We start from the raw sequence: 21,446 nt of genomic DNA on the forward strand, positions 1-21,446 counted from the left end.
GGGAGGAGAGAGCCCTCAACAGAGTCTTTGGTGGGGATGTAGTGGAATAAGGGATGTTTCCATGTAAGCTGGCCCCATGCTACAAGAAGGGACTTGGTACCTGGAGAGATGGAGAGTGAAGAAGGGGCTAAAGGATGCTGGGGAGGGGCTATGGTATGCGAGGAGTCCAGTGTTCCGCAAGACTCTGTGTGTGTGTATGTGTGTAGGGGGTTGTTCCCTCACCTGTATGGGCATCCAGGCGGAACCGTCCCTGCTCGTTCCCACTGACCACGCGGTAGCTGGTCTTCTCGGCGCCCAGGCGAGTGAGGGTGGCCAGCCGCAGAACCTCCGTGCCACGCTGGGCGTCCTCGGGCACCTGCACGCTGTGCTCGGTGTTCAGGAACATGGGCAGGTAGTCATCCAGGCCCACCACGGAGATGGTGACGGTGCCCAGCGTGGACAGCGGTATTGGGGTGCCCAGGTCAGAGGCACGGACGGTGAGCTCCAGTGCTGCCTGTGGCCTGACCCGCAGTGGCTTCTCCAGGCGGATCACGCCTGTGGTGGCCTCGATGGAAAAGCGGCCTTCGGCAGAGTCCGTGAGAGAGTAAACCACCTGGGCATTGGTGCCTGTGGGGGGAGACAGAGCGCGTGATTCATACAGAGGGACCCTCCTCTGGCCCTGCCTGCCGCAGAGCTTTCAGCCAGAGGAGGGCCTAGCCAGCAGGGTCCCCATAAAGGCTAACATGCTTAGGCTGTTAGCAATGAGACTCTCATGTGAGGGTTCTTGACTAGGGTGGGGTTCAAGGCCTCATAGAAAGGTTCTTATGAAGGCGAGGGTTCTGCAAGCCCTTAAGGACATCTGAAGCTGTTTATGTGGAGGTTAGGGTCCAGGGTCAGCTCACAAAATAAAAATTGTGCAAGATCAAAAGCACCCATAGTGAGTTCTTTGGTTGTGATAGAACAATCCTGTATCTTGATTGTGGTGGTGTTTGCATACATATTCAAATGCGTGCATATAGAAACTATGAAATCTGAATAAGACTGGAGTCCAATTACCAGTAATGTCCCAGGGCCAGTTTCCTGACTTTGATATCATACTGCAGATGCTTCCGTTGGGGGAAGCTGGGTGAAGGGTGCTGGGCCTCTCAGTACTATTTTTGCAACTTCCTATGAGTCTATAATTATGTCAAAATAAACCAAAACAAACAAACAAAAAAACACACACCCACAGAAAGTTCTTAGTAAATCAAAGCATGTAGTGTTTTTCCAGCTCTGACTCAGGTGCTATTATTTCCTTTGGTTGTGGACCAGATGAAGCAGTTGGCTCATGTAGGGACCATAGAGTCTAAAGAACACCAACATTTAGTGCTCAGCCATGAGAGCCTTACCCAGTGGGAAAAGCACAGGCTCTGAGCCTATAGGGATTGAGTCTTATACACACGTGGGGACACACAGCCCTTTCATTGAATTTACATGAAATAAATGTGCATACCATGCACATTCTCCCATGTATGAATTTTCTGGAGAGAGAGAGAGGTGCTGGTCAGGCTATATTTGGAATATTGAGGTGGAATATTTGAGTTAGAATAATAATAACAGCTTTGAAGTGTTAATGGTTAATTGATGCAAGGCCAGAGGACGAATCCTAGAAGAAAGGTGGGATTGGAAACACGAGATTGAAGAAACTAGGGCCCTTCTACCCAGAAAGGGAACCTTGAGGCTGGAGCAGATAGTCACCACCTCCTAGTGTCTGAAGGGCTGTCATGGGCGAGGGTCTGGGAGATCTGTGTGGCTGCAGAGGGCAGGACCGTGATTGACAGATGTCTGCTCCAAAAAGGTAACACTTGATAATTATCTGAGGTACCATGGAAGGAAGGGGCTGCCTAGGAAGTAGGGAGCTTCCTGTCCCTGGAGGTGTGCAAGCACTGGCTAATCGAGCATTTGCAGGGCCTTAGATGTTAGATGCCTTTGCACTGCTATTTGCCCTCCCTAGGACCCCTGCATTCCTCCAAAATCTCTCACCTTCCTCAATGCCAACCTAAAACTCACTTCCTCTAAGAAGTCTTAATTTACTCTGTTGGTGTCAAACAAAGCAGGGTGTTTTGATCCCTCTTTTATCACCATCATCATCTTCATCATTGTCATATCCTATGTTCCTCTGGCAACTTTGACCCTGAGGGTATTTTTTTACCCCGCCTAAATTATAAAATTTAATTCAAGAAAATTGGATGTGTATATATATATATACACACACACGTATATGTGTATATATATATATATATATATATAAACATGTGTATATACATACATATATCTATAGATATAGAGATCTCCACAATGAAACACTTCATGATATCAGAAGCTATAATTGGTATAATATGGAATGAAGACTCCTGGATGAATCCAATTTGCCTTGTAAATAGTAAAAGGAAAAGAATTAACCCTAATGAAAACAATGTCATTAAAATTAAAATGCAAAATTGTAAAATATTCCACTTCATTGACTAGAAAATTGATCCAAGAATTTGATGGACTTAATGGAGTTTGTGCCCTAAGTTTCTTTCTTGTGGCCAATTAATCAGAGTTGAATAATTCTGATTGGCGTATTTCACATTAAATGTTTGTATTCAAATGTTCTTGAGGTTAAATGGTGGGATTGAAAGGGCTCCAGGTCTAAGTGGCAGTGAGAAACAATGAGGCTGAAAGGCCCCATACCAGCTTTGAAACATTGCCAAAATCTTTCGTACCAACACTTAGGTATGCAGTGTGTGGACATTTTCTACTTGTACGTGTCTGTAGGCTCAGGAGTGAGGTATTGCTAGTCTCAGAGCAACACAGAGAAAGCCAGACCCTCGCCCAGGGTGACCCTGTAAGCAAATGGCCTCCAATCCTTCTCTTTCTCACCTTGGTCTGGGTCTCGGGCCAATACCACCGCGACAGGGGTCTTCACTGTGGTGTTGTCGAAGACTGCCACAGCACAGTGGCTGGGGAAGAACCGGGGGGCGTTGTCATTCACATCCTCCACGTGAAGGGTCACATCTGCCTGGCACGATTGGCCGCCTCCATCCGTCGCCTTGGCAACAAGGCTGTACGCATCCTTCTTCTCTCGGTCTAAGGCTGTGAGTGTGGTCAGCTCCCCTGGCCGGAGAAAGGACAGCAAGTGAGCTTTCTCTGGGGGCCATGACCCCAGCATGTGACTTCCTGATGTCTATGTGAGACAAACCCAGCCATGCAGTGTGCTGTCACAGAGAAAAGGGGTCAGTCCTGTGTACAAATGGTTAGGAAAGGGGTTCAGTCTTGTAGCTTCCCACACCTGCTCGCCTCCCTAGTCACATTCCACCACCACATCCCCAATTTAAGATCCACACCAACAAGCTACAAAGAGGCACAACATTTTAAAAGGCCAGTTAGGCAATTTCTAACAGCACATAAAATGGGTTTATCCTTTGGCCTGCAGTTTTACTTCTAGGAATGTATCCTATAGAATAATCAACCCAGGGATAAAATATACATATAGAGATATTCTCTGCAGCATTCTTTATAAATAGCAACATACTGAAAATATCCTGTGTCTTTCAGAAAGGTACTGGTTAAATATATTATCATTTAGCCATATAGTAAAATACTGTGCAACACAAAAGGAATTATGATAGAGCTTTATGTACTGCCTTGTTAATAGCGCCAAGATATTGCTATGAGAAAAAAGACACAACGTAGTATGCTACATAGAGATGTGGGGGATGCGTGGAAAACCGGTCGATAGAATATATACCAAGAGTGCTTATCTTTGGGGGAGAGGCTGGTTATCATGAAGACGTTCCAATTTCCGCATAATACCTGCCTACGTGGTTTGAATTTTTGAATAATGAACGTGTATTATTTCCATACTCAGAAAAACTGCCGAGTTTTTTTTTTTTTTTTTTAAACCCCACCAATCATCCTGCAGCTGGACAAACAGCAACAGAGATTAGGTCACCTACTTGGGGTGACTCAGCATGCCCATGCTGGGGTCAGACAGGGTAATGCTGTGTCCTTTTTATTTTATTTATTTATTTATTTATTTATTTATGGCTGCGTTGGGTCTCCGTTGCTGCGCGCGGGCTTTCTCTAGTTGCGTCGAGCGGGGGCTACTCTTCATTGCGGTGCGTGGGCTTCTCACTGCAGTGGCTTCTCTTGTTGCGGAGCACGGGCTCTAGGTGCGTGGGCTTCAGTAGTTGTGGCTCGGGGGCTCTAGAGCGCAGGCTCAGTAGTTGTGGCACACGGGCTTAGTTGCTCCGTGGCATGTGGGATCTTCCTGGACCAGGGCTCGAACCCGTGTCACCTGCATTGGCAGGCGGATTCTTAACCACTGCGCCACCAAGGAAGTCCCAATGCTGTCTCCTTCTAGCTAGACAGCTTCCTGGGATACCAGCTCTCACCTGCCACCTCCCTACTCAGGAATCTCCAAGGCATCCTTTGAGCTACTGATTCCAAGTCAAGTGTCAGCAGCTGGCTCTCTGTCACCTGGGCCTTCTGTGCTGTCCGTCTCCACACCCTTCCTTATAGCAGCAGGGCAGGGATCCCTCCTTTTCTAAAGGAAGCAGTCTCTACCCTGTCTTATTATGTGCCAGACCTGGGCCAGATTTCTATATACTTTATTTGTTGGGATCCTTGCAACAATGCTATGAGATTTTATCTCAATCCGCAGTATACAATCTTGAGATCATGTCTTTGACCATGACTCTCACCTGCTTGAATCCTTTAATGGCTCTAAAGGTAGGATTTGGCCCCCCTGCTCAGAGGGCCTCATCCTTTGCTCTCTCTCCCTCCCCCACTTCTGTGCACCAATTTCTGGCTGTCTCTCAGGTCCTCAGATGTGCGTGCTCTTTCCCAAAACAAAGTCCTCGTATAAGATCTCCTTCTGCCTTGAATATCCATCCCTACCACTCCCTTACCCCCTGGCTACATTTCCTCAGAGAAGTTTTACTTAACCCTGATCCCAAATTTAAGTCCTCCTGTGAAACCTCCCCTAGCATCCTGCATTTTTTCTTAGCACACTTCAAACCACTGATTCAATGACTGCCTTTCCCACTGGATTGTAAAGACCTACATCTTGTCTTATCAGTTTATGTCCTTAGCATCTAGTGAATGCTTGACACACAGTGCCAATATATGTTTGCTGAGCAGACGGAGGGATGGATAAGTAAATTCCTGTTTCTTTTCTAAGGAGCCTGGGTACTGGGCCCTGGTTATGCAGTGTATAAGTTCTTTGCTTGATCCTGCAGCTCAGGAAACCTACCTGTATGAGGATCCAGCTTAAATTCATCTGCCCCAGGACCATGCAGTGAATATGTGATCTGAGCATTGGTATCGGAGTCCAAGTCTGTTGCAGAAACTTTCAAAATGAAGTGTCCTAGAGGTACATCTTCACTGACTTTGCCAGTGTAGAGAAGCTGGAGATAGAACAAAGAAGAAGGGGATTATGGGAGATGCGCTGAGATTCAGAGAGAGGCAGAGTGACAGAGAGGGAGACAGAAGCAGAGAGAGAGATTAGAGAGCAGAGATGGAAGGGGGTAGGGGAGAGAAGCGGGTGGGGGGAGGAGAACAGAATAAGATGGAACATGCAAGGAAAATGGAGATTAAAAACAAAGAGAATGATGACAAGAGACATAGTCAGAAAAGCAAAGAATGAGAGAGAATTTCCATCATCTGAAAGCTCACACTCAGGGCTAGAAGGACCTGCCGCAATCTGTTACTCCACAGGGGCCACATTGCAGAAGGGGTGGCACAGGGGAGAGGCTGGAGTTCCCTGAGAACCCAGTGCTCTTCCAGCTGCTGGCTCTGGGCACAGCTTCCAAGCAAACCGGTCCCCCCACTGCATGGTGTGGGTGAACATGGACACCTGTACGTGCTCCAGGTGGGGGCTTTGTGCCTGAGGGGCTGTGTGGAGACAGCCCCCAGGCCTCCTTTCCCTGGCTCTGGGGATGCTATTGACCACCTATGAGAAGGCCAGGGTGAACTTGGCCCCAGCCTCTTCCAGCATGAGGAGGGTGCAGGCTGGTTGGCAGGATGCTGAGGGGAAAGAAGAGGAAGGTGTGGCTACCATTCTCCCCCAAAAGGCTGCCCTTCTGAGACCACCCAAAAAGTGGTCATCTTGGATCCTGCAAAGACTTTTTTCCATGCACCCCACTTGATAACCCAGGTTCTCTTTTTCTACTCTGCTTCTATGAGGTTGGAGTGTGGAAGACAGTGGAAGAAAAGGTGATAGGATATATGATTTTTGTGTGTTCCAAGGTGTGTGTCCCTATATATGTGTGTGGACAAATAAAGTATGAAGAATTGAAGTATATATATATTCACATGCATATGTAAGTATGTGTGAGTTATAGATGTACATTTGTGTATATGGATGGGTATACTTATGGATGAATGTTGTGGGTATGTAGGTGTATGCTTATGTGTATCTTTGTGTGTGTGTATATATATATATATATAGGTATTTGCATATTTATAGAGTTGTACATGATCCTTTGACTATGCGTGTATGTGAGTACCTACGTATAAGTTTGCATTTATGTATATATACTGAATAGCTGGATTTTATATAAATCTGAATTATGCTAATTTGATGTTATAAAATTTAAATGTTAATAATTTAACTTTATCTGCAAACTTTGAAGTAATGCACATCTCCCCAAAGTTAAAAATTATTTACTGTGTTTAAAAAAATATGTTTAAAAGCAGTGCTACATGACAGTGGTTGTTGATTTATGCCCTCTAAGAATGCAGTTCCTCTCCTTACGCATGTGCATGCGTGCGCACACACACACACACACACACACACACACACACACCACTCAACATTTTCCTTGGGAAATTGAGTGTTGAATTACGTGAAGTCCTCAGGAAAGTCTCCCTTATCAAAGTGTACAAAAGTGTAACTGCCCTGTCTGCATGTTTGTTTATACATATAACCTGGAGTAGGGTCTCTGTTGCTCTGTATAACCTATTCATATGTAGGGATAGGCCCACATAGGCATGGCGAGTGGTGTGGGGTGTCTCGGGGGAAGGTCTCTTTGGATGTATTTGATAACAATGAGCCATGCTAACAAGCTGAGCAGTGGAGGGGCTTTCCCACTGGGCATAGCAGGCTTTTTTGAGAATGAAGAATTTACTTTACTTCTGGATATGTTTTGCAGAGAAAAGGATATTTTTATGGAGTGTAGGGGAAGAGGTATGGACCATGGGTCCTAGAGAGCTTGGTGACATCCCTTTGGAGGGGGTGGGAGGAATCACCTAGAATCGCCCTTGCCTAGGGCACTAGTCGGAGGCCAGCCAAGGAGAAGCAAGGGCAAGTGTGGTCAACGATGTCCAGTTCCAGAGATGGTACCCTGAGTCCTTCTCCTTCCTCTTGCCCTTCACTCCAGCTTCCTTGCCTCTACTCCTCCCCCACCCTCACCAGGCTCTCACCTCTGAGCACTGCGGGCTGTTATCATTGATGTCCAGGACAAAGATCTCCACGGGGACTGAAGCCTGGAACTTGCCATCGGAAGCGGTGATTCGGAGCAAGTACTTGGCCATGTGCTCACGGTCCAGGGTCTTCCTCGAGAAAATCCTCCACTCATCCCCAACTTGGCTGATGCCAAACTGGCCCAGGGGGTCTCCCTCTAAAAAGATGGGACAGAGTTTCCTGAATCCAAGCAACAGGAGCAAACCAGGCTTTGTGCCCTATGTGGCTGCCCACCTGACACTCTTTTTTAGGATTGTTGGGAAAGGCAAAAATTTCCTCCCTTAGCTAAGGACCCATAATTCTGCAATGAGTCAGTTTATCTGGTGTTATGAAGCCTCTACCAACTTCAAAGGCCTCCATTAAATGGAATTATCACTGCAAGAAACACTGCTCCAGAATATGTGGCTGAAGGGCAGGTTTTTTATTTTTGTGTGTTGGAAGGCATCGGAGGAAGTTAAAGGGAAGCAGATTGCAATTCTAGAAAAGAACCTTCTAGTATCTAGTATCTGTTCAACAGTGGAGGGGTGGGAAATGATCAGTAAAAACTCTCTGCGGGGGCTTCCTTGGTGGTGCAGTGGTTAAGAATCCGCTTGCCAATGCAGGGGACATGGGTTCAAGCCCTGGTCCAGGAAGATCCCACATGCTGTGGAGCAACTAAGCCCATGTGCCGTAACTACTGAGCCCACGTGCCACAACTACTGAAGCCCATGCACCGCAATGAATAGTAGCCCCCACTCGCCACAACTAGAGAAAGCCCACATGGAGCAACGAAGACCCAATGCAGCCAAAAATAAATTAAATAAATAAATAAATAAATACACTCTCTGAGGCTTTATTTTATGACTGAGGACACAGGCTAAGTGGAGGTTCACATGGATCGCTAGATTTGCTTCTGAGTTATCTTTCCTTGATACCAATCACTGAGAGGAGAGATGGATTTTTGAGATTCTAAGATGCCAGAGTCCTCAGATTAAACTATTCCAAGAGTTGATGATATATTGACATTTATTATTCTATTATTCAGAGATTTTAAGACTTTTGTGTTTTTAAGAGTCTGATATTACAAGATGACAAGATTCTATTTCACTAAGACTCCGTATTTCAAACAGCTCTGATCCAGGATCTGTCTCCAGGAGTCTATGATTCTTGGTTGGAACTTTAGGCTCATTAACTCTCCACCAGACAGCTGTGATAGCAGAAAAAACCATGACTATGGGAGTGGAATGACATGGTACCGGGGAGATGGGGAAAGGGACACTGAGAAGTAAAGAAACTCTCTTTTAGCCACTGATCGGCACATTTAGCCACTGGGCAGAGATTGGGGAAATGTAGGTTTACAATAGGTATCCACTGGGGAAAGCAGTTTGTAGGGTATGGTTTTAACCCCAGCCCTGATGCAAGCTTGGAGTGTGACCTTGGTTGAGTTTCTTCCCCTATCTGGGCTTTGGTTCTCCCATGTATGAAATGAGGGGATTGGGCTGGAATCATATCCAAGAAAGTGTTTTTGCTCCAGCACTTAGGTCCTATGGTTGACTAGGCAGCGTTTTCTACTATCGACAACTTGCCCTAGGCAGAATACTACTCTACAAGGACAGTCACCTCACAGAGTTTTCATGGACCACACAGCTGTTGATTCCCTCTCTGTCTCCCAGAAGCTAACCAAGAACAGTTGCAGAATCTCACTTCTAGTCTATCTACTCCATCTAAGGTAATAAGAAATCCTCTTTACAATGCACTTTGCAAAAAGCTCTCAAAGCTTTTGCAAGTTAGATCTTACAAGCATCCCTGTGAGTTGATTGAGAACAGGCATGCCAAGACTACAGATGGAGCAGTTGAGGTCTTGGGACGTTAAGTGATTTACCCAAGGTCACATTGCTAATGAGTGGCAGAGCCATGTCTTAGGGAACCTCTTATTGGACTTTTTTCAACACACCCCAGTGACTCTGTTCCAAGATAGGTATACTTACCTGTGATATAGCAGGTGACCTGTCTGTTCTGCTCAGAGATATCAGCATCCAAAGTTTTAAGAGTGGCCACAGGTTCACCAGGTTCACTGTTCTCAACCACAGATCCTCTGTATTCTTCAGAAGCAAATCGGGGGGCATTGTCATTCTCATCTGTAATGGAGACTTCGACCAGGACCTGAGAAGATAGCTGGATGGTCCGGCCATGGTCATAGGCCACCACATAAAAGTGGTAGATCTGGCTGGTCTCACAGTCAAGTTCCTGGAGTGTGGTGATCCAGCCAGTTTCACTGTCAATGGCGAAGAGCTCATGGATATTGCTGCCAGGGTCCACTGGCAGCCTATAGCTCACCTGGCCATCATTCCCAGTGTCCTGATCATTGGCAGTCACTTGAATGACTGAGGTCCCCACTGGCATATTCTCAGTGAGAACAGCCTTATATGGATCAGCCTCAAATACAGGCCTGTTGTCATTGACATCCTTCACTTGGATGTTGACAGAGACCAAGGAACCCAAGTAAGTGTCATTATGGGGGCAATGTGCCATCAAATCAATCTGGTACCATTTGGTGGACTCATAATCCATGGCCTTCCTCACCTTTAGAACCCCTGTGTCTTGGTCCAAGGAAAAGATGCCATCCTTGTTGCTCTCTGGTGTGGTGCCCTGCACTAGACTATAGATGATGGGATCTTGGGCTGCCACTGCTTTAACAGAACCAATTTCAGACCCTTCTGGAAGGTCCTCCGATGCAGAAAAAGTATATAGAGGTTCAGAAAATTTGGGCAAGGATACTTCATTAGGAACCACCTGAAGTCGTAACAGCATGAGAGAGTTCCAGTGAGGAGGGCCCCCATCTTGGGCTTTGATTTTTAAGTCAAAGGCCCGATTTTCCAATCCCACCAGGCTCTCTTTCACCTTGACAACACCAGTGGTTGGGTTGACTTCAATGACCTCTTCTTCCAAGTCCTCCACTGAGTCCACTGAGTAGGTGACATCTGCATTCTGACCTTCGTCTGCATCATAGGCCAGGACCTGGATGACTGGGGAGTCTCTACTGATGTTGGATTGAATGGATACAGTGTACTCAGATGCTTTGAACCGTGGGGGGTTGTCATTTTCATCCGTGAGAATGATCTTCACAGTGCAGAAGGCCACTCGTCCTCCTCCATCCTGAGCCATGACCTTAATAGCAATGACTCTTTCTGTGGAATTTTCCCGATCCAATTTCTGCAGAGTGGTGATCTGGCCACTGGGGTTTATGGAGAACTTCTCACCTGCTAGTTTATTGATGATGGTGTAATCTACAGTGCCATAGGGACCACTATCTTTGTCTATGGCTAACAACTCAATCACCTTGGTTCCCACCTTTGCATTCTCAGCTAATTCTGCCTCATAAACATGCTGCTGGAACTCTGGGCTGTACTTGTTGGCATTTGTAGTATTGATATACACAGGCACAGTTGCTCGGAAGACCCCATCAGAAGCACCTACCCGCAGATTGTAAGAAGAATACAAGTGCTTTTTGCAAAGGTTGAACATAGAAATTATGCCCGATGAACTGTTAATGGAGAAGTGCCTGTCCTGGTTGCCAGAAAGAATCAGGTACTCCAGGCGGGAGGCATCCCTGCTGTCGGGGTCAAGAGCTTGGACTTTGAGAACCAGGTGTCCACAGGTTGCTAGCTCACTGACATTGGCTTCATACTGAGGTTGCCTGAACTCTGGGGGGTTGTCATTGATGTCAGACACATTGACAACCACAAGGGTTTCTCCAGTTAGTGGGGGGTCTCCTCTATCCATGGCCCTGACCTTCACATTAAAGTGTTGTTGGGCTTCATAATCCAGCTCTTGAACTGTGGACATCTCCCCCGTGCTCCCATTGATCTGGAAGAATTTGGAAACATCCGAGCCATCCTCTACAATCTGGTAAGACACATCACAGTTCTGCCCTGAATCCTGGTCAGAAGCCAACAGTTGGATCACAGGAGTCTGAGCAGGCAAACCTTCTGAGATTGAAGTGGTGTAGACCAATTGAGAGAAAGTGGGAGGATTATCATTGACGTCCTCCACCAGGACTTCTACCGTGGCTTCAGAAAATGACCCCAGAGCTGTGTCTGTGGCTCTGACTGTGAACACATGTTTGGTCTTAGACTCATAGTCCAAAGGGCCTGTCACTGTTAGGACACCAGTCTTAAAGTCAGTGGTGAACAGCATCAAGGGCTCTTCCTCCACAATGTTGTAGATGAGCCGGAGTCCCTCTGGACTCCGGGCCTGGGTGTGGAGAATTGGGGTGTAGAGTGTGATATTTTCAGGCACTCTGACTTTGTAGTAAGGACTCTGAAACAGTGGGTTGGATTTATTTCTCACAATGACAAGTACCTCTTCCTCAGTCTGGAGGGATGGGGTTCCTCCATCTCGAGCAATGACTTTGAGGTGATACTTATTTAGAGCTTGATAATCAAAGGGTTTCTTTAATGATATGTCCCCAAGATAGGGGTCGATTCGAAAATATCTGTAATCTTCTGCAAATGCATATGTGACAGCGCCATTCACCCCCAAGTCCTGGTCAGTGGCAGATACCTGAAAGAGGACGTCCCCTGGCTCTGTGCCATCTTGGATGATTGTGTGGTAGGGCAGATGTTTAAATTCAGGGCTATTGTCATTGACATCCTCAACAGAGACTTGGACCAGAGCCTGAGCCACCCGCTGAGGTGTCCGACTGTCCCTCAATTCCACCGCCACTTCATGAGTGTCCTGCTGTTCTCTGTCAAATGCCACACCTCTTGTCTGCAACACGCCTACTGATTTGACCATATGAAACATATCTGTGCCGTTCAAGAGAAAGTAAGATAGGGTGTCATTCAAACAATTGCCCTGGGCACCAAGAATCACCAGTGCCTTTCTGTCCAGCAAATTCTCCTTCACTGTTGCCCTGTAGACATCCTGGTCAAACTGTAAGCTTGTGTTAAGGGCTTGTGTCAAAGAAATTTTTACTAGTGCAGTATCTTGATACAAGCCATCAGAAGCCTTGATGATGAGCTCCCGAGAGAGTCCCAGCAAAGCAGGATTCAACACAGATATGCAACCAGTAATGGGATGGATGGCAACAGCTTCATCAGCATTGCCAGTTTTGATGCTATAATTGACTTCGGAGTCATCGTCACTGGCCTGCACCATGAGGAGCTCCATACCCCGGTGGATGGGCTTCAGTACTTCTACTTCATATATCTGGTCTGAGAACCTGGGGGGACAGTCATTTATATTTCTGACATTGATTGTGACCTGGGCAGCCGTGGGTGCAAATAAGACAGGGCTTCCTTGGTCATGGACGTAGATGTTGAATTGGAAAGAGGGCATGCTCTCGTAATCCATCTCTGATACAGTGGTTAGGGTTCCCATGCTGGGATCGATTTTTAAAAACTTCAGAGCTTCTGGCTCCAAAATTTTATAGACCAACAAGGAATTAGCTTCTTCGTCACTGTCAGAGGCACGGATCACAAGGGGGTTGTTGTTTTCATCCACTATCATGCTGTTCAGTGCAGCTGCTTCACTAATTTGGCCCACAAAAGTCAACTTTGAGAACATGGGAGCATTGTCATTTTCGTCAATGATATAAACAAGAACCATGACATCAGTAAATGCACCCGCCATATTGCTGCCTCGGATTTTCAGCCGGTAAGATGAAATTTTCTCATGGTCCAAGTTCTTCTGGGTAGAAATGAGTCCAGAATATGAGTTCATGGAAAATACACCATTCTTGTTTCCCTCTCTTAACTCATAGGTAACTTCTGAGGAGCTTGTAGCTGAGATAAGGAGGATTGGGGAACCAACAGGGATTGATTCAGGGATCTCTACAAAGTACTCGGAGTTTGAAAAGATGGGGGCACTGCTCTCTGAGGGGTAGACATGAATGATCACTGTAGCCAGGTCATGCCATTGTGGGGAGCCTTGATCTTCTGCCTTCACTGTCAGAGTATACTGGGCATGATTTGCCTGATCAAGTGTCTGTGCCAGGGTTATGATGCCTAGTAGGGCATTGATGTTGAAGAAACCTTCGCTGTTCCCTGAAACAAAAGACAGGATAAATTGAAGTTTGCCACACCCTCAAGAGGTACCAACTAGGCTTTCTAGATCAGTAAAAGGTAATCACACAAAAGTTGGACAGGGCAAAATCCACATCCTGCACCACCTTGGATTTAATTATGATATAATGTGTAGGGTAGATATATACTTTACGAAATTCCTTATGTGGTGCTCATATTAGGTGCTCCATAAATGGAAGCTTCAATGATCACTAAGTGTTCGGGCTGCAACTTAAGCTATAAACTAAAGCAGTAGTAGGTTTTTGGAACAAAGAAAGGAGACATACTTTGTAGGAAAAGCACACTCCACTCTGTATTTCAGTGTTGACTTTTACAGGACAAACTTCAGTTACGTTATTTAGAATTTTAACCCATTCTTACGTAACTTGTAATAGCTTTGATTATATACTTGATAGATGAAAATTGTAAATATGGAGTCATAAATTGTCAAAACTGATACGGACTGGAAAAACCACCTCGTCTAGTCCTCGTGTAGTCTATTGTGGGAAAGTCCATTGTCAGGCTTGGGAGTGAGTGGCAACGGGTTGAGTGGGGAGGGACTGGATAGCACACACAGATCTTGAGGCTCCTGATCAAATGCCCTTTCCACCACACCTGGATTTCCTAAACTTCAGGCATTCTCACACCGCCTTCACAATTTTTTTTAATATTCAGCCACTACCTATACAATAGCATAGTATATGATTTATGTCATTATTTAATGGATATTTTCCTTTAAATTGCTTTATTTTTTTAATTTAAAATATTTTTAACAGGCAGCTTTATATTGGTACTTTAAAAAGAAAACCATTATTGCTTGTCATAAATCAGAAGTTACGGCAAACACCAGTCAATGGAAAATATTTTCTTAAAATCTGGATAAAATCTATGGCTTGCTAAAAGGGTCTGGGCCTGAGAACTACATGCTTTCTTTGGCAAAGAGTAGCAAGTATTAGAGAACTGAAGAGATTCTAGTACCCAAAGGAGTCTTCCTTGACTTATGAGGAAGCCCAAATGAGAATCAAAATTGGAGTCATTTCTCCATGTCTGATTACCTATCATTTTTGTAATCCTTTTAAAATTTAATGTTTATTTAGATAAATACATAATACCATTTCAAATTTAAGTTTTGAGGAAAGTTGTGATTATGTGACATTACATAGTTCACAAAAGATAATGTTGAAAACTAATCATATTTTCCTAAAAAAAAAATTCTCAAAGTTATCACAGTGTTTAGGGTCTGACCTTACTTGGACTGCAACTATCCTTTTTTTCCTTTCCTTTTTTAATACTGTGGTAAGAACAGGTATCATGAGATTTTACCCTCTTGAATTTTTAGAGGTTATAGTACAATATTGTTAACTATAAGCACAATGTCACACAGAGATCTCTAGAACGTATTCAGCTTGCATAACTGGTACTTCTTTCCAGTTTTATTGAGATATAATTGACATATAACATTACATTAAAGGTGTACAACATAATTTGATATACGTATAAGTATATATTGTGAAATGACTACCACAATAAATTTAGTTAACATTCGTCACTTGACATAGTTACCAATACATTTTTTTCTTGTGATGAGACCATTACCTATTTAATACCATGACGTACACCTGAGTAATTTTGCTCAGGGGTACAGGTCCTTCACTCAGAGGAGTACCGCTTATTACTATTCTTATTTCATTTATCATATTTTATGATATTTTATTATTCCAGTGGCAAAGTAAATAGCCAGGTTTTACCACAAAACCTTCCATCTGATTCTGCCACTCATGGAAGCCCTTTTCCAGCTGACTAGTGAGGTGATTTCCCAATTTGCCTTTGTGATACAAATCCTAAGTTCGGTCAAAGAACATGGTTTTAATGAGTAAACAGCAATTTAAAAGTAGTTCCATTAAAAGTAGCCAAGTAAACTATTTAACATAATCATAACATTTTATTTTACTGCTGAGAGAAAAAATTAGGGAACAAAATCGTATATTCGTTTTGATCTTACCACTGCAGAATGATGCATAGAAAAAAATAACAGGGAAATACATGAAATTATTTTCTCTAGGTCATGAGAACCATGGCTGAATGTTATTTTCTTCTTCATACATTCCTGGTTTTTCCAGGTTTTAAAGAATCAGAATGCGTTATTTCTATAATCAGAAGAATATTTTAAAACTAACCCTATCTGTAAAATAAAATTAAATATCAGTGGGGTTGTCAGTGAGATAAAAGATGTGATTATACTTCATAAGTCACAAAAAGTAAGCAATTAATGGGTTATAATTTGTATTATTATTCCTCAGGGATGAATAGATTTCTGCTGTATGACAAGGTATAACAACTTCCGTTTCTTCAAAAAAAGAAAATGTAAAAAGTTCTGAATCCTTAAAGTATGTAAGATACTGACAAGCAATAAATGAACATTATTATGCCCCTTTAGGGCAGAGAGCAAGTCACTCTCATCTTTGATTGTCCGCAGCAGCTAGCTCTATGAAGTATTAATGAATATTAAAGATAACAATAATTATTAAATATCAGTTATGAATTATCAGATATTACATAACTGAGAGCAAAATTTAAAGGAATACAGAGAGTTACAATTGTGTGTATTTTTCACTGGCATTCTCTGTCATTGACCTTAATCTAACCGTGATTAATTAGTTGGGTACTGGATATTATCATTTTTAGTTGGGTAGTGGATATTATCATTTTTGTCCTATTAACTACTTATAATTAACACTTATCAATGATAGTAATAACCCCTGGCACTTGTATAATATTTTACAGTTTACAGCATGTGTTAACATACATTTTCTCTTTTAATCTTTACAACGAGTTTCTGGCGCAGGTAATATTCCTATTTTTAAGATAAAAAACAATATAATAGATATGAAATCATGATGTGGCCTTAGAAGAAAATACTCCTAAAACTATGCCGTATATCTTATCAAGTATTTATAGGTCCCTTTTATTGTACATACACAAAGATATTATCTTTTAAAATGTTGCATGGACTTCATAAGCATCCTTTACATGTGTGGTTGTTGGTGAATATATATGTATTCTCTATGTAAATTCTCCCATAACTTGAGTAATCCCTTGTTACTGTTCTTTCCACCTTTGAAAGTGCATTAACTTAGGTAGCTATAGTCCCAGGGAGTGCTTTAGAATGATAATTTGCCAAAGCTTAGCGAGCTTGGCACTTGAATAATTTGCAAGTCCATGCCTCTGGTGCTTTCCCTTACTGCCAAAGTCCCTCCCTTCATGTCCTGAGCTCAGGCCTCTCACCTTTGAGGAGGGAGTAGTGGACCTCAGCATTGGCTCCCCGGTCACCATCCATGGCTCGGATCTGGAGCAGCTCTGTTCCGGGGGCTGTGGTGTCAGAAACACTCATCTCATAGTGGAGCTGGGTGAAGCGAGGAGGGTAGAGGTTTCCATCCTCCACGTGAATGGACACCCACACAAAGTTCCTCTTGATGGGCATCTCCTGGTCGCGAACCTGTGGGTCCAAGGGTGCAATGGGATGAGCGGCAAGTGGAATGGGAGGAGGGACGGTTAGATTAAGGTCGATGACAGAGAATGCCAGTGAAAAAGGCACACAATTGTAACTCTCTGTATTCCTTTAAATTTTGCTCTCAGTTACGTTCTTTTTTCTTCTTAAATAAATTTATCAATTTGTGATTATTAGGCTTAGCTATTTTCAGGGATAATTTCATTTCAGGAGAAAGGCAGAAATAAGCAGAGAAGCAGTATTTTCCAAATTGGTTCTCAGAGAATATTAGTTCTTCAAGATGTCAACACGTTATTCAGGAAAAAAAAAAAATTCTATGGTCAAATAAATGTAGGGAGCACTGAACTAAAATGAAGTTGAAGTTTTCTTTGCTGCAGGACTTCTCAGAGCCTTTAATATATATATAAGTGCCCAGAGGATGATAAACTAACACATAAGAACCTTGAGTCTGGAAGGCTTGGCTCTGATTTGGGTTCCATCGTAAAGAACTGTATGATGGTGAGCAAGTCTCTCTTCCTCTATGGGCCTCAGGTATAAGATAAGAGAAATGGGTGGGACCAGGGCTGGGACTAGAGTGAGGCAAATGAGGCATGTAGGGCATAAATTTAAGGAAGCTCTCACTCTCGGGGTCATAAAACTGCAGGCACGTGACCCTAAGAGTCAAGTCTTCCTTCATTTGTGCCCTATATACCTGCTTGCTCTGGGTGGGATGGTCTCTGGGTCCCTCCCAGCTCTGACGCTATGGGAGTTTGTGTGATCATGCAGTCATGGAGCAAGGAGAGAATTCTTGGGGGATATTTGGAGTGAGCCCAGAAAAAGCCAAGTTTGCAGGGGGTTCTTTGGCAGCTGTCCCATCGCTTTCCTCACTCCCAGGCATCCGTTACGGAAGGTGCCTCTGGCTGGCTGTGAAATGTCACAGCTCATCTCATGGATTATCATTATGAGCGTTCGTACAGCTGGCTCAGCAGGAGAAAGGGAACCTTCAGCACGCCTCCAAGCATGTCCACCCCACACATTGCGTGCAAGCACACCCTTACCCAGTTTTTCAGTTAACTCACCATAACTGTCAGTGTGTGCTGGGAAGGCCCCGAGCCCAGGTCCAGTTTCCCCACAGTTACCAGGACACCACTACTTGGATCCAGCTGGAAGAGGCTGGCACTTCCCGGGTCTTGGCTGCCGTGTATGGTGTAGATGAGGCCCTTGCCCTTGTCTTGATCAGTAGCCTGGACTCGGAGGAGCTCAACCCCAGGCAGTGTGTCCTGGGGAACTCTGACCTCATAATGAGGCTTCAAAAACTGGGGCCGATGGTGGTTAACATTGGCAATCATGAAGATGTAGACCTAGGGAGGAGAAGGAAAGAGAAGATAGACTGTAAGCTCCAGGGGGTCAGGAACCTTGTCTGTCTGGTTCTCCACCATAACAACTGGGCCTGGCACACAGCAGTCACTCGATAAATATTTGTTGAATGAATGATAGGATTTCAAAATCACAGGGCTTTCAGATGGTATGCAGTTTCGTGGTTTTCAAAAACAAAATTCTTCTTAAAGGGCCTTTTCTTCAGATGCAATTTTTGGGTGCAATTGCAGTATATGAAACAAATAAAACTGGCTGAAAGCAGAGTAGAAATCCAGAGCCCCGCTTACCATCATTCCTTATGTCTATGGTAGCCCCTGTGGCACTCTACCTTTAATTAAAACCTGCTCATTTAGACAAAACCCCTCATTATATAGAGATCCATAGTGGGAACAAGAATTCTCCCAAGATCACAGACATAGAGAGTGATCAGACAAGACTAGAGCACAGAACCTTGATTCCAAATTCAGTGTTCCTTGAGGTACACCACATGTACAGAGAGCCTTCAGTATCCTTATCCCAACCAAAGAGGCCCCAGTGTGCAATGGTGGCACAGTGGTGAGCACAGCTGCCTTCCAACCAAGGAGGCCTCCCATCTCCTCTCAACTCAGGGTTCCCAGTGAGGCCTCTCACCTGGGTGTCAATGGTGTGGGACCCATCGGTCACCTCCACGGTCAAGTTGTAGCTTGACCTCCTCCTTGTGTCGAGAGGCTTGGCGATGACAATGCTGCCTGTGGTCTTCTCAATGTCAAAGTCCATGTCCTTGTCCCCACCTGGACGGGTGGTAAGAGGAAAGCACACACGACCTCAGTGATGTAGGCAGTAGTAGCACAAGTACTATGGGATGTGGCTGGCAGATCTAGAGGAGGTGGTAGTTTATCCTCTCAACTTATTGTCAAATTATTTTGAAGATCCAAGTGATGATTCAGGAAAAGGTACACTTATAAAGACTGAAGAGTCCCAGAGGAAGACCAAAATTTGCGCTAGAATGTATTCTGCTACTAGTATTGAAACATGCAGGAGTAATGGAGCTCTACATCATGGCTTACAGGTAGTTTGCATAGTCTCAAGCAGCTTAGACACAGGAAAAAATGGAAGTAACTCTGTTCAACAAGAGGGAATTGTTTTAATAAACTGACAATCCAAAATATAGAATTAGCATGCAGCTATTTAAATGTCTGCTTGTAGAAATTTGTTTAGTGGCATGGAAATATGTTCATGATATATTTTAAAAGGTTATATGACAGGGCTTCCCTGGTGGTGCAGTGGTTGAGAGTCCGCCTGCCGATGCAGGGGACGTGGGTTCGTGCCCCGGTCCGGGAAGATCCCACATGCCGCGGAGCAGCTAGGCCCGTGAGCCATGGCCGCTGAGCCTGCGCATCCAGAGCCTGTGCTCCGCAACGGGAGAGGCCACAACAATTGAGAGGCCCGTGTACCGCAAAAAAAAAAAAAAAAAAAAAAAAGGTTATATGACAATATTTTCATATAACCCTAAGTGTATGGGTGTGTAAAGGAAAAGACTAGAGGGAAACATAAAAATGATAACGGGATTATCTTCAGGTTAGTGGGAGTTTAGGTGATTTTTATTCTCTTCTCTGTACTCACTTGTGTTTTCTAAATGTTCTATAAGAAAAAAGGTCAAATACTTAAAAAGAGCAGTGAATCAGAACTGGAAGTAAATCTAGGAGGTCAAAAAGCTTGAGACAGGCTGGTATCCAACCTCTGAAGCAGGCTGGGAATCTCTGTAATAGGACTTCATGGTTCAGGGGGTACTGAAGCTCTTAGATTAGAGATTCTTGACCTGGAATCCCTGGCTGGGTTTCAGAGAATCTATAAAACCCATAAATTTGCATGCAGGGGTGTGTGTGTGTGTGTGTGTGTGTGTGTGTGTGTGTGTGTGTGTGTGTGTGTGTGCGTGCGTGCGTGTGTGTGTGTGTGTGTGCGTGTGTGCGCGTGCGCGCACATACGCATGCACGCAATTGCATGCATGTTTCTGGGAAGAGGACCTAAACATTCATCAGGTTCCCAAAGGAATCTATGAACCACGCCCCACCCCAAGATGTTTTAACAAAATCTTGATTTAGAAACAGAAAGGAATTTCAGAGGAGGCCATGAGAGCTTGGACCCAAGTGTCTCCTACTACAAGAAGAGACCCTTGGGCTTCCCTGGTGGTGCAGTGGTTGAGAGTCTGCCTGCAGATGTAGGGGATACGGGTTCGTGCCCAGGTCCGGGAGGGTCCCGCGTGCCGCGGAGCGGCTGGGCCCGTGAGCCATGGCCGCTGAGCCTGCGCGTCCGGAGCCTGTGCTCCGCAACGGGAGAGGCCGCGGCAGTGGGAGACCCGCGTACCGCGCAAAAAAAAAAAAAATAGACCCTTTCCCTGATCTTGAGGCTGGAACCTGGGACCAGAACGTTAAGCAGGGCCCCAGGGTACAGCTGGCCTCGGGCTCATGGTCAATGAAGTCAGCTCTACACTGATGTTCACATTGAGGCAGAAGAGGAAACATAAAACTTGTGCTTTCTCCTCTGGGTCTCTCTGGACCACTGTCTTAGGTCTCCCAGGAACTCGGGATAACTGAGGCCCTGTCTGGCTCTGGCTGGGGTTACCAGTGAGACCGTGGAGGTTGCACCTGAGATCACAGCTTGTGCGAAGGAAAGCTTGGCAGAAGCAGTGGTCTGACTACCCACTGCCCCAAAGGACCAGGGAAGAGGCAATCACCACTCATGGCCAAAACAGCCGCTGCCACGGAGTGTGACCTTGAGAGGGCTCAGAAGGACTGTGTCCTAGGGACTAGGGCTGGTCTGCAAGGATGGGACCCTTGGGCCCTCACCTGAGATGCTGAACCAGAAGAGACCAGGTCGGCCCTCGACACTGATGACTCCCACCATGTGGTTCACGGGGTCTGTCTCCATGACTGTAAAGCTGTAGTGGGATTCATCAAAGGCCAATGGGATGGAGGAGGGCCGGGGCTGGGGGATCCACTCAATGTGTAGCCGGACACTGGCCGAGAGCGGTGGCTGCCCACTGTCTGTTGCCTTGACCTGAAAAGAGGCCAGAAGTTGAGGCTTTGACTGT

General features: G+C 44.9%; 2 protein-coding genes across 2 annotated transcripts in view; one reads left to right on the plus strand and one right to left on the minus strand.

The window, feature by feature from the left end:
• The window catches only part of SLC36A1 (solute carrier family 36 member 1), a 145,634-nt gene that overhangs the window by 77,633 nt on the left and 46,555 nt on the right, over positions 1 to 21,446 (plus strand). The gene's annotated exons all lie outside the window — the stretch shown is intronic.
• Positions 1 to 21,446, minus strand: part of FAT2 (FAT atypical cadherin 2) — a 67,533-nt gene that overhangs the window by 12,453 nt on the left and 33,634 nt on the right. Inside the window, exons 6-14 of the mRNA XM_060145945.1 lie at positions 21,202 to 21,412; positions 19,007 to 19,146; positions 18,079 to 18,360; positions 16,798 to 17,008; positions 9,436 to 13,494; positions 7,429 to 7,625; positions 5,258 to 5,411; positions 2,884 to 3,117; positions 223 to 606 (exon numbers count right to left, since the gene is read on the minus strand). Of these exons, the coding sequence (XP_060001928.1) occupies positions 223 to 606; positions 2,884 to 3,117; positions 5,258 to 5,411; positions 7,429 to 7,625; positions 9,436 to 13,494; positions 16,798 to 17,008; positions 18,079 to 18,360; positions 19,007 to 19,146; positions 21,202 to 21,412 (5,872 nt within the window). The remainder of the gene's footprint in view (positions 1 to 222; positions 607 to 2,883; positions 3,118 to 5,257; positions 5,412 to 7,428; positions 7,626 to 9,435; positions 13,495 to 16,797; positions 17,009 to 18,078; positions 18,361 to 19,006; positions 19,147 to 21,201; positions 21,413 to 21,446) is intronic.

This window comes from Lagenorhynchus albirostris, chromosome 3, assembly GCF_949774975.1.
Source record: "Lagenorhynchus albirostris chromosome 3, mLagAlb1.1, whole genome shotgun sequence".
In the NCBI taxonomy this organism is placed as follows: domain Eukaryota; kingdom Metazoa; phylum Chordata; class Mammalia; order Artiodactyla; family Delphinidae; genus Lagenorhynchus; species Lagenorhynchus albirostris.